Below are 17,238 nucleotides of genomic sequence, written 5' to 3'. Positions count from 1 at the left end.
TTTGTCCACTTTATCGTTGATCCGATCCAGTTTGTCTTCTAACTGTTTGAAAGCGGTTTTAAATTCCTTTAAAATTTCGTCTCGGAGCTTTCCGAGCGCAACCAAAGTCTCGTCCGAAGGGGTCATAGCTTCTTTTCTCCCAGATTTAGAACTCTTGCTAGACATTGTAAGTTAGATATATTCACAGGCAAGTAAGAGATACTGAAATAATTCCTAACTAAGGTTTAAAAAATGGAGACATTTAGTGCAAAGATAGCGACAGTAATGGAACAAAAGTTCAGAGCAGCTAAACAATCGCCATCTTACCGGAAGTCCCTCTATTATAACTTCTCACCCGGGGCTCTCTTGTCGATTTACTGATCACCACAGCACATCCTATAGGGACTGCTGCTTTCCATTTTCCTGTCTCCTTCCTCGGAGCAAAGCACCTAGATGCAATATGTCCCCCCTTTCCACAACTAAAACAGGTCAAGCCCGGAAATCTCTGGCCGTCTTGCCTCTCCTCCTCAATCTTACCACCAGCTCCCAGCAGGACCTCTGCCGGCGGGCTTTCTCTACCGCTCCCACGGTTTCTCTGGTAACTTTTATTCGAGGAACAGATCAAGCCAGGAACTCTCCTGCCGTCTTGCCTCTGTTTCTCCGCCTCCCTCTCCTTCTTGGCTCTTTCCTTTTCTTTTTCAGCTGCTTTAGCTGGAACTCATGCTCCCTTTGTTTCTCAGCTCTGGCCTGCTCTAACTCCTTTAGCTGGAGCTCATGCTCCCGCTGCTTTTCGGCCCTTTCTTTCTCCTTCTCAGCTGCTTTAATTTAATTTCATGTTCCAACCTTAATTTCTCCAACTCTAACTGAGCCGTCCCACTAGCTGGTACCTTTTCAGGGATATTTTCCAATACCTCAGCAGAAAACACATTCTTCACAATATAATACTGAGTTATGGCCCTCCGCACCTCCGGCTTTTTCATCGACAATCTCACCTCTGCGAGGCTTAGTCCTTTCACCATATTTATTAATCCTGACTTGGTGGCCACCTCTAGCGCCTCCAGAGTCGGGTTTTCGACAAATGCATCCACGTCCATCTTTGCTGGTTTCCCGTCTGGCTACCCGCATACCAGATCCAAGTTTGGACTTACAAGCCCGATTCACTGGCCCCCCAATTTGGTATCAAATCTCGAGACGAGAACCCCAAGTTGTTATGTACCCCGTAACTGGGTCACTTACCAGCAAAGGTCCGTTGAAGTCTGATGGTACTATTTTTAACAGTATTTATTGGTAAAAATACACAAAAATAATATCAATGCAAACATACAGATAATATACGTTGTCAATACTAACTCTAAAAGTGCGGGTATAATAATAATCAATAAGAAATAAGCTCTATCGTTGTCTAGGGGATAATGTATTGTCCGATGGAAATATAAAAGTCACGCAAGTTCATTCAGGCTACAGTCTTTGGTTGGAGTCAAAAGACAGATTTTTAGAACTTGCCAGCTTTTCCTTTTAGCTATGTCGATCCTTCGAAATTTCGTTGGTGGTGACCTCTTTCTTTAGCTAAGCCGTCTTCCGTGGTAAGTCCCACTAATCCCAGGCAACGGGAAAGGACGCACGCGGGCCCCACCGGCTGTCGCTATTAAACGCTGTCACGGGATTTCTAGCGTTTCTCCTGGTGCGTCTAAAGGGGTTGTTCCCCAGACCCTCTTTTATCCTTACTCACGGGGTCTCAGATGTCAATCAGGTTGGGATGATGCAATCCCTCAACCAACCCCCTCTGATCATTCCCTGAGGGCTTCCATGAATAGTACAGTACTCAATACACAATTCTGTCTCCAAGAGACAATGGCCGTTATCCGTGGCTTTGTATCGCGGAGGCCAGGACACATTCCAAACGTCTCTCTCTCATTTCCTGGGTCTCCTGACCTGAATTAATAGCGATCTTGCGATTCTCAAAAAGGAGGGGGCTACTTTGTACCCTTCGGCCCCTCAGAGTTGGGGCACAGTCGTAACACTACCATTTTTGACCTTCTTCTTTATCTATGTCTCTTGTATCCTTATGTCAACAGAAGTTCATTTCGGGAGAAGTCATATTTTACTAAGTATGAACAAGCCAGCCCTTCACTCAACAAGGGTGTAACGAAATAGCAATTAACAACTTAGTTTAACAATTCCTCCTTGGGTACGTTAGATACAGTAATGTTTCAGCCATAAATAGTATATTTTTTATTTAGTGATACAACACTGAGTAGGCCCCTCTGGCCTTCAAACCCCAACAAACCTGATTAACCTTAACCTAAACACAGGACAATTTACAATGACCAATTAACCTAGCCGTTACGCCTTTAGACTGTGGGAGGAAACCACAACACCTGCGGAAAGCCCATATATTCCACGAGGAGGATGTACAGAGACATTTTACAGAACGGCCCCAGAACTGAACTCCAAACTCGGGAACGCCCGAACCCGTAACAGTGTGTCACCGTGGCACTCCATATTGAGCTTTCATAATCCAGTGATTCAGAACTCACTCCTGTACTTACCCGTCTAGTATCCACCTCAAATGTTCCTAGAGACATTGAATAATAAGCTTGCCTGTGCATACTTTTAAAAATTCTTGCTGCCTCAACGACATATAGCCTGTAGCAGACACATATATTAGCTTTAGCATATGCGTTACCTTGTTCAACATTGAAAGAAACGTTGGCCTTGATAAAAATGTAACATGCTGGGTGTATCCTGCTGGTGGGGAATTTCTTTTCTACATGTTCTAACATTACCTTCAGGTAGCTTTAGGTGAATCTTTTGTAGTTAAAGAGAGATTTTGTGTGTATATTTACACATAGAATTACATATACCTTCATTCCTGGCCAACCCTCACCAGGTAAACCACGACTTCCTGGAAGACCTTGAGCTCCTGGAGGCCCCTGTGCAAAGTGAAAAGGAAATGAATTATTAACAATGTTATAAGCCGAAGAGCAGGAAAGAGAAGACACATGGTTGAGAATTTTGTCAACAATGGTAGTCAGAAGCCATGGTTAATTCCCTGTCCAGTTTCCACTTTGACTCCTGTTTTTGTCATGTTGAAACATTCCAAAGATTCCCTGGGAACAGCACCTCATCTTCTGCATGGCTATTTTGCAGATCTCAGTATTGGATTCGAATATTTTGCCTCTCTTCCTGGATATTACGGTTGCAGTTTCTGATTTTTCTTTTCTCATCTCTCTAATGGCCTGAATTTGAAGTAAGAGTTATCTTGATAACGCCAGCCTTTACTCTATCATAGAAATTCGTTCCCTTTTCTTCATATCACCCTTTCTACAACTGGAAACTCCTTTATCCCCACTTTGATCCTGATGGAGAATCATTGATCTAAAATGTTAGCCCAATATTTTTTATCTCCATGGACCCTGTATATTTCCAGCATTTGGAGATTTGTTTTGCTCTTCCAGTATCTGGAGTTTATTTTGCTCTAATTAACTTCAGCTATGATAGGTACATTTTTTTTTTTTAAACTCTATCTATTTAACAAGTAATATATTTGTCATGACATGGCACATCATGATATTCATTGTGTACAAAGGAGATGTTACAAAGGAAAAAATATGAAAGGTCTCATTGCAAATCTTCAACATCAGTGAGTCTAAAAAGGTCTGGTCTTAGAAATTAAATACCAAACTGCAATGTCATTCAGTGAATATCACATTGTAATTGATTCCTCAAAATTTCCACGCCTTAGGCATTAGGCCACAACAGGGACATTAAGATTGATTCAGTTGAAATGAATGGCTGGTATTACCCCGCCCCCACTGGTGTTGCGTGCAACTTTGGTTTAAGGGTAGAAGCTCAACAATCTGGCACTAAGAAATTGCACACCCTGAACAGGTTCCAGTTAGACTAATGGACCCAGGAACTTTCTTGCTGAAACAAAACATGGTAACGTGCATTGAGAATGTTCTGCACCGCAGAATATAAAGAATTCTTATGCACTATTTTGATAATTTTCTTCTTCATCACCGGCTTTACTGAGCACAGTATCAATAGAACATATACAGTGTTAGACACCGTTAAAACTGGTGCATGTTTCTGCGATACTAAATGCGGGCTAGCACAATCCGATGAGATTATTGCTGAGTCCTCCACAGTGACCAATGCAAGGCTGCTGGGAAATGGCACTGAGTGTCCAACTTGACTTTAGGTCTGCTTCCAATCCTTTGACATGAGCAGGAGGCAGATAATATTTTAAAGTTTTGTTACTTGGGCAATTTAAGGTAGATGACGTCACATGTTTCACGATGAATACTTCAGAGATAACATTTAAAAATCAATTGTATTCAGACTAAGGTTATTAGGCCACCTCATCAACCTACAACTTGTTCTTTTGAGCAGTGATTAGTACAAAGCAAGTCAGTCAATGAATTCATTTCCAATATCAGGGATTCTAGGTAGTCCCAAGACATAGCAACTCCTTCAACAATACACAAACTGCTGGAGGAACTCTGCAGGTCAGGGAGCATCTGTGGAGGAAAATGGATAGCTGATGTTGTGGATCAAGACCCTTCATCTCAATAGATGCTGCCTGACCTGCTGAGTTCCTCCAGCATTTTGTGTATTGCTCCAGATTACAGCATCTGCAGTCTCCTATGTCTCCATAGCAGTTCCCTGGTTGCTTATGGTATATTAATTACCCGAGTAATCTTAGAGAAACCTACTACTCTTTAAAAAGAGTAATGGCCTCATCACAGTGGCTTCATTATCAAATGAAATAAACTGCCATGTACTTGCCACCTGTCTTATTCACCAACACACCAGTTTGGTCTATTTGGTTGACAGTATCAAGAATATTTAGCATCACAGTTTCTTTGACATTTATTGTTAATACTGTCCTCGCCCTGAAAGAGAATGCAATCCACCTTTGGGAATATGGACATAAACTAAAGAGTTATATCTTCTGAGAGTAGAATCTGCTCAAAAAAGATCTTGTGAAGATCAAGAGACATTTTAAAAATAAAGAGGACTGAGGTGACTCTAGTTTTCGAGAGATGAGCAGATTTGGTAAAATGTTAGTTGAATGGTTCTGTAATATTTGAAACACTGCAGCCAGTTAAAGGATGCACAACAAAACACACACAATTGGGGAGTAGAGATTGTTGCTTGCAGAGAAGGCTAACAATTAGAACTGCTCTTAGATTTGTGACTTCATCTGTGGTTGGTTGAGATCAGCAGAAATAAAAATACGGGAAGATGCAAAGTAGTCTGTTAATTCACCATCACTTAATTTACAAGGCACCGAAGTCAAGATCTGCTCCCAGGGAGACCTACTCCAAGACCTTGCTGTTGCTTAAAAAAAAGCGAAAGATCACAAATGAAGCAATTTTTTACTGCTGACTGTTATGAGCACAAAAGTGACATATGAAGAATTTGAAAGTTATACTTTTTGTCAGCCACGAACTGTTTTGCTCGCCCAATTAACAGAGCACAGAGAAATTACTTTGATGTGGCAACAAGACAGATTTACTTTGGAGAAATGCAGAGATATCCATGCATCTGGAAAGAATAATTGCTAGTGGCATATATTCTATTTCTGAAGTCCTCAGTTTGATCTGCGCTACTATCATGATATTTTGGAAGGAAACGTGAAAAAATAAGGGGAAAATAAAACAAATTATAAGTACCCTTCCTGAGACCAACAGATTTCTCCTTCACCAGTTCCTAGGCTCTGTGCATAGTTGTAAAATGGTTCTCACCTATCTATGCTGCCAACTCTTGACAAGAGTACATCAATCAACACCCAAACACAATTCAGCCCTCCCTTCTTGGTTTCCTCCCCAATGCTATATCAAAGTCTTCATACTCTACAAATCTCTAATGTTATTCAACCTTACTTTGGGTGATCTCCATCAGTCTTTGTCCTGTATCCCTTCAACTCTAGATTCTTGTGCAATTATCTCTCCCACGTTCAACCATGGTTGCCAGAATCCTTTACTTGGTTCTTCCTTCTTGTTACTTCTCTTTTGAAGTTGTGTCAGATTCTTAAACTCATCACTCTTGGTTTTAGTCATTTAATTTTAAACACTTCTATCAGTGGTCAGCATCTGTATTGCATCTCTAAAGAGCTCAGATGTTTGTAAGCGTAAATCTGCTCTAGGAATGTATGTTGTTATATCTGCTCATATCCTGGTTTTTCATCTTGAGCAAGCAAGCTAAATTTTACTGACATTCAGATGACCTATCTAGCTAATATCAAGAGATGACAATTATTACAAATTAAAATGATGCAATGTAAAACACAAAATTAAGAGAATTTAACAAATTACCTACACTTGATCTGGCCTGTTCGGTGCACTCCCCACGCCATGCCACCGCCCGCTCCTACACTATTTCCATCAAACTGTTGTTACACTGTCTGGCAAGCACTGCCCACATGCTCTTCTGAAGGCTTGTTCTTCATAAAAGGCCTTTAAAGGGCTATGACCGCAGACATTTTAGAAGCATTAAGAGAGGACAGACAGGAGGCTCTGTGTCTGCAGAGGAGACACCAGAATAGTGTGCTGCTTTGTGGATGCCAGGATCAACAATGCTTCTGAGTGGTTGTTGAGGGGGAGGATAAATAGCAGAGTTTGTTGTACTCATTAGTCCAAATGACATAGGTAGAACAGGAGATGAGGTCCTGTAGAATGAGTATAAAAAATTATTACACAGAACATAGAACTCTACAAAATATTATAGGCTTTTTGGTCCACAATGTTGTGCCAACCATGTAATCTACTCTAGAAGCTGCCCAGAATTACCCTACCACATAGCCCTCTATTTTTCTAAGCTCCAAGAGTCTCTTATAAGACCCTATAGTATCCACCTCCACTACTTTCATTAGTGGCCTTCACAATAATAGTACAAAATTCGAGCAAAGAAAAAGGGAAGGAACTTACGAATGATAATCACTAAAATAACTGCACAAATACCTTATAGGTTGTCTTAAATCTAATAGCCATCATAGGATCTTCAAAGAAAGACCATAACCAATACCTTACTAAAGTTCAATTCAGTCAGGAACAGCAATAGGCTAGATAGAAACATAGACACCTACAGCACGTTACAGGCCATTCAGCCCACAATGTCGTGCTGACCATGTAACCTACCACAGAATTACCCTACCACATAGCCCTCTATTTTACTAAACTCCATGTACCAAGCTCCAAATTAGGTAAAACGTTATTGAGCAAGGCCTCAAGGGTATTGGTCTCCAGATTACTCCCAGTGCCACGTGCAAGCAAGGTGAGAAAATGAAACGCAGGCCTGGTGAATGTGAGGCTGAAGAGCTGTTGCAAGTGGCAGGGATTCAGGTTCCTTGGGTCATTAGAATCTCTTTTGAGGCAGGGGTGACTTGTACAGAGGGATAGGTTGCATTGAATCAGAGGGGGACCAATATCCTTGCAGGGAAATTTGCTCTGACTACACAGGGTTGGCAAGAGGTTGGAATTCTGAGCAGTAGCAAATCATGGGTTAACCCAGTGGACTGCAAGAACAAGTTTAGTCATGAGGATAGCCAGGGCATAGCAAAGGGAGAGAAATGAATATTCAGTGAAACTTCATTTATTTTAATGCATGAAGGTTAACAGGTAAGGCAGTCGAACTCAGACCGTAAGTTGGTTCTGGAGTCTAGGATGTAAGAGCTACATGAGAAATACGTCTGAGAGAAGTGCAGGGTTGGCAGCTCAACATTTCAGAATACAGGTGCTACAGGTGTGACAATGGTATCGTGTGACAAGGATTTGAGGAGCAGCTGTGTAGAGAAATAGCATAGTAGAAAGAATAATCGGGTTGTATCAGTGGGAGCTTTTAATTTCCACAGTATTTTAAATTAAAAGTTCCCACTAATTAGCCCATCACAGTTAAAGCCCTCCCCTCCATTGAGCATACCTACACGGTTGATATGTGCAAGAAAGCAGTATCCATCATCAAGGACCCCCACCACCCAGACCATGCTCTCTTTTTGCTGCTGACATCTGGAAGAAAGTACAAGAGCCCAGGACTCACACCACCAGGTTCAGGAACAGTTATTATTCCTCAACCATCAGTCTGTTGAATTAAGGGGGATACCTTCACTGAACCACACTTGTCCCATCAGTGAAATGCTCCCACAATATATGGACTCATTTTTAAGGACTTTTAATCTCAACTTCTTGATATTTTTTGCTTGTTTATTTATTATTATTTCTTTTTTTTTATCTTTCTTTTTGTAATTGCAGTTTATTGTCTTTTGTACACTGGTTGTCTGCCCAGTTGGTGCAATCTTTCATTGATTCTATTATGGTTACTGGATTTATTGACTATGCCCACAAGAAATGAATCTCCAGGTTGTATGTGGTGACATATATGTACTTTGATAACAAATCTACTCTGAACTCTGAATGGGCTTCTCTTGAGTTTAGAGGCCTGGTCAGGATGGAATTTGTGAAGTGTGTCCGGGATAGTTTCCTGAAATCAATACCTAAAGGGCCTTACTCAGGGGGATTTATTACTGCACCTTCTCTTTGGGAACAAGGTAGGGTAAGAAAAATGAGTGCCAGTCAGGGAGCAAGCACTTCGGCTCTCGTGTCCGTAATTTTATTACTTTTAAGACAGTGATGGAAAAGATTAGGACAGGTCCACAGATAAGGATCCTAAACTGGAGCAGTGGAAATTAGACAGGATCTAGCAGAGGTTGATTGGATAAACCTGCTTGAGCGGAAAGGAATGAATGGCAAGCAGGAGGCTTTTAAGATATCATGTCCAGGGTCAACATATTCCTATTAGGGTGAGGGTAAACCTAACATGTTTAAGGAGCCCTGGTAGAGAATATTGAGGCTTTGGTCAGGAAAAAAAGAAAATGAACATTGGGTTGAGAAGGTTGGATTAAGTGAATCGCTTGATACTATAAAAAGACTAACAATATGCTTAAAGGGAAAATCAGAAGGGCAACGTAAGGTATGAGCTAGATCTGCAATGTGAGGTTAAGGAAAATCCGAAGATTAGCAAGATTAGAAGAGCGTTTAGTGAGAGAGTCTTCTCTTAGAGATCAACAGAGCTGCCTATGTCTTGAGCCACAGAACGTAGGTGGGATTTTTAATGATCATTTCTCCTTACTGAGGGTAAAATTATGTGGCTCAAGAAAAAGGGAAACAAGTGGAGATGTTCTGAAGAACATTCATGCTAATAGGGCAAAGGCTTTTGCAGAGTAACACATGCAAAACGCTGGAGGAACTCAGCAGGTCAGGCAAAAACTATTGTTGGGAATAAACAGTCAATGTTTCAGGCCAAAACTCTTCATCAGGACTGATGAGTTTCTCTGGATTTCTAGCATCGGCGGAATCTCTTGAGTTCAGGAGGTACAGCATAATAAGGTGGTTAAACCCTGAGAGGAATTTATGGAAACCCTTGGAGAGAGATTTACTTCATTGCTCCCCACTGGTGGTGAAGTTCCCAAAAGACTAAAAGGTGGCTAATGCTGTTTTGTTTAAGGAGGGTATCAAGGACAAGCCAGGGAACTACAGACTGGTCAGCCTGACATCAGTACAGAGGAAGTTACTAGAGGGAATTCTGAGAGATAGCATTTGGATAGATAGAATGATCACTTTGTGCATCGAAAGTCATACTTTATGAATCTTTTAATGTTGATTTGAAGAAGTAACCAAAAAAGTAGCTGAGGGTATGGCAGTGAATTTTGTCTACTTGGATTTTAGCATGGCTAAGAAGGTTGTTATATGTTACAGGGAGATCTTGATTAGCTAGAGAAGTGGGCTGAGGAGTGACAACTGATTTTAATACGGATAAATATGAGGTGATGCATTTTGGAAAGTCAAACCTGCACAGAATGTACTATGAATGGTACATAGAGAGTGTAGTGGGACAGAAACATCTAGGAGTACAAGTGCATAGTTCATTGAAAGTAGCATCACAGACAGACAGAGTGGATAAAAAGCCATTTAGCACACTGGCTTTCATCAGTCAGGGTGTTGAGTACAGGGGTTGGGACATTACGTCGCAGTTGTACAGTACACTGGTGAGGACACACTTGGAGTATTATGTACAATTTTGGTCACCCTGTTATGGGAAAGATGTGGTTAAAAAAGAAAAGAATGCAGAGAAGATTACGAGGATGTTGAAGGGACAAGAAGCCTGAGTTACAAGGAGAGGTTGGTTAGGTTAGGTCTTTATTCCCTGGAACGTAAGAGAATAAAAGACGACTTCATTTAAATTTATGAGAGGCACAGTAAAGGTTGCTGATAGCAATTGTTTCCCCAGGGTAGGGGACACCAAAACTAGGGGTCATAGGTTTAGGGTGGGAGGGAAAAGATTTAAAAAGGACCCAAGGGATGACTTTTACACATAGAGAGCGATCAGTATATGGAACAGTATATGGAACAAACTATCAGAGGAAACAGCTGAGGTAGGTACAATAGAATCATTCAAGAAGCACTTGGAAAGGTACATAAAGGGGCAAGCCTTTCAGGTATATGGCCAAACACATGAAATCAGGATTAACTGAGGGGCACCTTGGTCACCATGGACTTACTGGGGTGAAGAATTATATCTGTGCTGTACTCCTCTATAACTCTATTTAAATAATTCAAAGTAAATGTTATAAAAAAGTGGAAAGCTTTCCTTTTCTCAAACAGTCAGTGGATGCGTTTTACTTGGATTTTCAGAAGACCTTGGACAACATGCCACACTTGGCTGTTTAACAAACTAAGAGCGCATGGTATTACAGAAAAGTTGGATAGATAATTGGCTGGCTGGCAGGAAGCAAACAGTGAGAATAAAGGGGGACTTTTCTGGCTGGCTGCCTGTGACTAGTGGTGTTCTGCGGGGGTCGGTATTGGGACGATTTCTTAACACACTATATGTCAATGATTTGGATGACAGATTGGATGGCTTTGTGGTCAGGTTTGCAGATGATATGAAGATAGGTGGAGGGGCAGGTAGTGTTGAGGAAACAGGAAGTCTATAGGAGGACTTAGACAGATTAGGAGACTGGGCAAAGTGGCAGATAGAATATTGTGTAGGGACATGTATGGTCATGCACTTTAGTAGAACGAATAAAGGTGAAGACTATTTTCTAAACGGGGAGAAAATTCAAGAATCAGAGGTGCATAGGGACTTGGGAGTCCTCGTGCACGGTTCCCTAAAGGTTAACTTGCAGGTGGAGTCAGAGGCAAGGAAGGCAAATGCAATGTTAACATTCATTTTAAGAGGATGAAAGAGCAAGGATGTTAAGTTGAGACTTTATAAGGTATTGGTCAGACTGTGCTTGGAGTATTGTGAGCAGTTTTGGGCCCCTTATTTAAGGAAGAATGTACTGGCATTGGAGAGATTCCAGAGGAGGTTCACGAGAATGATTCTGGGAACAAAATGGTTAACATATTTGGAGCGTTTGATGGCTCTGGGCCTGTACACACTGGAGTTTAGAAGAATGGGGGGAGGGGCGAAATTTCATTGAAACCTATCCAATATTGGAAGGACTAGATAGAGTAGATGTGGAGCAGTATCCTATAGTGGGAGAATCTAGGTCCAGACGGTACTGCTTCAGAATAGAGGAACATCCACTTAGAACAGAGATGAGGATAGTGAATCTATGGAATTCATTGCCACAGAGCAAGTTATTGAGTATATTTAAAGTGGAGTTTGATGGGTTCTTCATTAGTAAGAGCGTCAAAGGTTAAGGGGAGAAGGCAAAGAGAATTCAGCTGAGAGGGATAATAGATCAGTTATAACGAAACGCAGAGCAGACTCAATGGGCCAAATGGTCCACAGGCAGTTCTTTACACTTTCAGCCATAAATGCATTCTAGGATTACTTAACATGGAAGTCTCAAAATAATTAAACCGACATGGGATAAAGTTTTGCCTGTATTGCCAAGACATGGCAATTCTCTAGGAAAACTGGGAAGACAGCAAGATTGAAGTTCACATGGTAAAAATGGCAGGTTTAATTCACAAGAAAATAAACAGGACTCCAGGAGGGGGTGTATATATAATGTTTTGTTGCAAAAGACTCCCCATTACTTTTAAATATTCATTCTCTTCAAAGTGTCTGCAATTGCAATATTTTCAGTGCTAAAGGAGGGCTGGGACTTAGAAGGATATAGGCCAAATGCAATACATTGGGACTAGATGGGTGGCACCGTAGTTGGCATGGACTTGTTGGGCCGAATGGCATGTGTCTGTGCTGTTTTTCTCTATGACATTGTCTATGTGACTGTCTGTGAAAATAAAGTTTGGCATGTCTTTCAAACATTACAACTGACCTACTGGCAATCCAGGTTCACCAATCCCTGGTGGCTCAACAGGTCCTGGTCTTCCAGGGAAGCCAATGTCACCCTAAACAAAGAAAGGCAAATTGAAAACTAAATACCATTTCGTTAAGTTTAAATATTTTGTTCAGTTTTTCAGTAATAATGTAACTGTATTTTCATTATCTACCAAATATGTAATCAATGGGGATTTGATAGTATTACGCAATGTAAGCTCCGGACTTTCAAATTAACATATTATAAATCTTTCTGGCATTAAAGAGAGCAGATTCTCAATACTTGCTTATTCAGGAAACCGAGCTTCTGCAATGTGAATGAAATGTAGCCTGGATTTCTGCATGTACAGTTTGGAATATAAGAAGTCACACTGCAACATTTTCATTTACAGGCACACAGTGATGCCTGTTAAAATGCTTGGAGTGTGTGCATTTCTCACACCCGGACACAAAATTCAATACTAAAAGTGCAAATTAGTGAATCTACTTGTAATCATTCCTAAAATTAAAACATTAGATTATCCACTCTACATAATGCCTTCCCAATTCTAAAAGCGCAGCCTGGCCAAGCGAAAACACTGCATATTTAACTTTGCTGATTTGCAACCACATACCGAGCACTGTACTCATCTTGCCTACTGCCTTCCTCACCTGGACATACCTATCACCTGCCAGCTTTTGCTCCACTCTTCCCATCGACATTTTTATACCGGCTACGTCCCCTTTTTACTTTCAGTCCAGTTTAAGAGTCTCAACCTGAATCATCAACAGTCTTTTCCTTCCATTGGCACTGCTGAACTCACTCGGTTTCTTCAGTGCTTTAGTCTTGCCTTTTACCCCCATCGCTCATGTAATGTATTGGATTGACTCTGCAAGAATACTCTAGTTCCTGCTAAATAAGTTCATACCACAGGCGTATCCAAAATGTGCAGTTATAAATGTTCTTCGTTTTTCTGATACCATTGTTCTTTTCTCAGTTTTCCATTAATTCCAGCCCCTAAATGGCTGAAATTGTGTTTGGAACCAGAATTCTCATGCTTAAAAATGGACTTCTTTACCTTTGAGCCTTGAAGACCAATTCCAGTTTCACCAGTTAGGCCAGGTGGCCCAGGAAGTCCACGTTCACCCTATAATGTAAATATTTAGAAATGTTCTTAAGCAAATTAGCTCCAATAATGAAAGATGTATGTTAAGAGGTCAAATTTCCTTTGGTCATGTTATGGCAAGTACTTGTTTTCACTCTACTTACAGTGTGATGGAAAATGTATAATGACAAGCAATAAATATGATTTTTGACATTAACTAACTACTAAAACAAATAATTGTTTGAACTATACTCAAGTATCCTAATCAAAGTAAACTCTTTGGGCCAGATGAGATTCCAAAGTATTCATGGATAGCTTACGATGGAAGGACAAGCGGTTGCCTTCTTGAAACATTCCATTAACTTCATTGCTGTTAAGGGTTCCCTGTATCATTTGGAACTGTGCAGGTAGGAAATTAGCAAAGAAAGCAAGATACTGCGGAGCAGTTTTAAACTCAGGAGCAGTAGGTTTACAGTGGGAGGATCCACGTCGAGGTCTTAAAAACATGCTGTTGGTGGATGCCGCTTACTGAATAAACATCAAACTTTAGGCTGGTATATCCTGATGTGGTTCAAAAGTTGTACTTCACAGTAAAAATGCAGGTCCTCGAGAAGGTGCTTTCAGAAGTGGTGATGGGCAGGGGGAGGGACGATTGGCAGAGTTTGGCTGGGTGGTGGTATTCCTGCTTTCTCCAAATAGCACGTAAAGCATTCATGTTGATACAATAGTTGGTAATTTAAATTCATTAGGACCCTATGAACTTCTTAAATCCCAATATGCATTAAGAAGCTTGGACCCTACTTAGTTCAGGCAAATATCTAGGCTGCTCCACATGGTATACAAGTTAAAACAGTAGAGATGGGGGAGAGCAATTCAATGACAATCTCAGGGTCAACTCTGCCTTTTTGGCGTATACAAAGGTAGAGGGAGTTGAAATAGTTTCCTTAGTTTAAGATATACAGTGTAGGGGCAATTTATACAGAAGCTATGCTGACAATTTGTTAAAGACAAACCAGTTTGATGCAAGGTAGCAATAGGTCAAGAGTCAATGGTTCCCAAGGTGGGCAACATTGCCCCTCTTCCAGGGGCAGTGGGTGTTCCCAAGGCGATGATAAAAATAAAGAGGGCGATGCTCAATGACAAGAAGGGCAACTGAGAGATTAAAGGCCTAACTTAAGAAATGAATGACTTATTATCAGCATTTGATCCTCAGTACCTCATAACTAATTACAATAGACAAGTAATCACCTCATCTCTTGGTGACCCACTGTTCTCTTAGACTTTGTTTGAAATGCGTTATAGTTGTTGAAAAGCAATGTGATTCTTCTGTACTTGGCATATCACGAGAAACCTGGACTGAAGGAATTGTTTTAATTCCAGGCCTGGCCCACGCATTATTGTTGCTCACTACCGGAGTACAGCATTAGCTAGTACGATTCCCACAGCCTCATCACACAGTGATGCAATTTCTTTGAATTACTGTAAGGCATTCAATGGGGTAACATTCTGAATCTGCCCTTTCAAATAGTCTTGACCAGATTTCTCCAGCCCACAGCCCAGCCGAGATGTCACTGACCCACTTTATGTATCGTCAGGCAGAGACTCAGGTTTTGCTTGAGCTACTATGACATGATTACTTTCTCCTTTATTGATCGCAGTGCCTGAGGTTGGACAGGCCATAAGTCCATAAGACACAGGAGCAGAATTTGGCCATTTGGCCTGTCGAATCTGCACCACTTTTCAATCATGCCTGATCCTTTTTGTCCCCTCCTCAGCCCCACTCCCCAGCCTTCTCCCCATAACCTTTGATGCTGTGTCCAATCAAGAATCTATTAATCTCTGCCTTAAATACACCCAATGACCTGACCTCCACAGCTGCCTATGGCAACAAATTCCACAAATTCATCACCCTCTGGCTAAAGAAATTTATCTGCATTTCTGTTTTAAATGGATGCCCCACTATCCTGAGGCTGTGCCTGCTGTCCTAGAGTCCCCCACCATAGGAAACATCCTTTCCACATCTACTCTGTCTAGGCCTTTCAATATTCAAAAGGTTTCAATGAGATCCCCCCCTCATTCTTATAAGTTCCAGCGAGTACAGACCCAGAGCTATCAAATATTCTTCGTATGATAGCCTTTTCATTCCCAGAATCAACCTTGTAAACCTCTTCTGAACTCTCTCCGATGCCAGCATGTCTTTTCTTAGATGAGGAGTTTTAAACTATTCACAATATTCAAGATAAGGCCTTACCAGTGCCTTATAAAGCCTCAGCATCACATCCCTGCTTTTGTATTCTAGATCTCTTGAAATGAATGCTAACACTGCATTTGTCTTCCTCATCACTGACTCTACCAGCAAGATAACCGTTTGGGTGTTCTGCACAAGGACTCCCAAGTCCCTTTGCATCTCAGATTTTTGGGTTTTCTCTCTGGTCAGAAAATAGTCTGCACATTTATTTTTACTACCGAAGTGCATAACCATACATTTTTCAACATTGTATTTCATTTACCACTTTCTTGCCCATTCTCCTAATCTATCTAAGTCCTTCTACCTGTGTCCTCAACACTACCTGACCCTCCATCAATCTTCATATCACCTGCACACTTAGCAACAAAGCCATCTATTCCATCATCTAAAAAGAAGTGGTCCCAACTCTGACCACTGCAGAACACCACTGGTCACCAGCAGCCAACTAGAAAAGGATCCTTTTATTCCCACCTGCTGTGTCCTACCTGTCAGTCAGTGCTCTAACCATGCCAATAAATTTCCTGTAATACCATGGGCTCTCATTTTGGTAAGGAGCCTCATGTGTGGCATCTTGCCAAAGATTGACCATGGTCCAACCATATCAGAACCAAGCAACCAACAGCAGCCAATGAGTCTGTTGTCTAAAAAGGTTATTTCAAATGAGGCAATGAAGCCATACAGGTTCCTTGAACATTTGAAAAGAATACACTCTGATAAAGAAAACAAGAACTTGGCTTACCTTTGTGAAAACATTCAGAAATATAAAGCACTTCAAAACATGTTTACCATCACTTCAGAACAAAAGAGTGATGGTTTGTCTATTTCATACAACATTGCTAATTGCCAAATCTGGAAAGCCCCATACAATTGGAGAACTGACTCTGCCAGCAGTAAGGGAAGTACTGAGTACGGTTTTGCTTAGTCACCAGACCAAATAATGAAAGCAATTCTGCTCAGTGTCAACTCTGTTCAAAGATAAATAAATGAAATGTCTGAGAATGTGAAAGACACATTGTGCAACATATTTAGAAAAACAGAATTTGCTCTGCAGTTGGATGAGTCAACTTTGAAAGGCAACTTTGAAATGTTCACTTCATAAAAGATGAAAGCATGGTTCAAAAGTTATTATTTGCAATTTGTTATCATTATTACTTTCTTGAGAAAAGCTGTACCTAACAAATTTACCATTCACTGTGTAGTTCACGGATAGCAACTTGTTACAAAATACCTGAGTGATCGGCTGCACAAATCATTAAATACTGTTATCACAGCAGCAAATAAAATCTAGGCCCATGCCCTCAATCTTTGACCATTTCAGGAGCTTTGTATTGAGAATGATGAACAGTTTAAATGCTGGCTGTTGCACACAGAAGTCAGATGGCTCTGAAAAGGAAACTGCTTGAGATGCTTTAATGTGCTTTTTGAAACTGTGATAAAATTGTATGAAGACTCAAATGCTTCATCCAGTAACCAACTCAAGTAGATGAGGCATGACATTGCTTATTTGTAAAGTTTAATAAAGTCAATCTTAAATTACAAGGAAATTACGTGAACCTCAAAGTCGAATCAGACATTTCCACATTTCTGTTTGAGTTAACCCTTCCGGCATCGTGGCACCGATAAATAGTGGCT

The 17,238-nt window shown here is 40.9% G+C and overlaps 1 protein-coding gene across 1 annotated transcript in view; it reads right to left on the bottom strand.

Annotated features, from left to right (window-relative positions):
* Nucleotides 1–12,250: 12,250 nt before the first annotated feature.
* The window catches only part of LOC140727406 (collagen alpha-1(XXVIII) chain-like), a 32,398-nt gene continuing 27,410 nt past the window's right edge, over nt 12,251–17,238 (bottom strand). Inside the window, exons 12-13 of the mRNA XM_073044684.1 lie at nt 13,332–13,400; nt 12,251–12,344 (exon numbers count right to left, since the gene is read on the bottom strand). Coding sequence (XP_072900785.1) covers nt 12,261–12,344; nt 13,332–13,400 — 153 coding nt within the window. The 3' untranslated portion in view covers nt 12,251–12,260. The remainder of the gene's footprint in view (nt 12,345–13,331; nt 13,401–17,238) is intronic.

This window comes from Hemitrygon akajei, chromosome 5 (genome assembly GCF_048418815.1).
Source record: "Hemitrygon akajei chromosome 5, sHemAka1.3, whole genome shotgun sequence".
Classification (NCBI taxonomy): Eukaryota; Metazoa; Chordata; class Chondrichthyes; order Myliobatiformes; family Dasyatidae; genus Hemitrygon; species Hemitrygon akajei.
The sequence above is the reverse complement of the archived record's forward strand: the minus strand, read 5'-3'. Positions and strand labels throughout refer to the sequence as shown.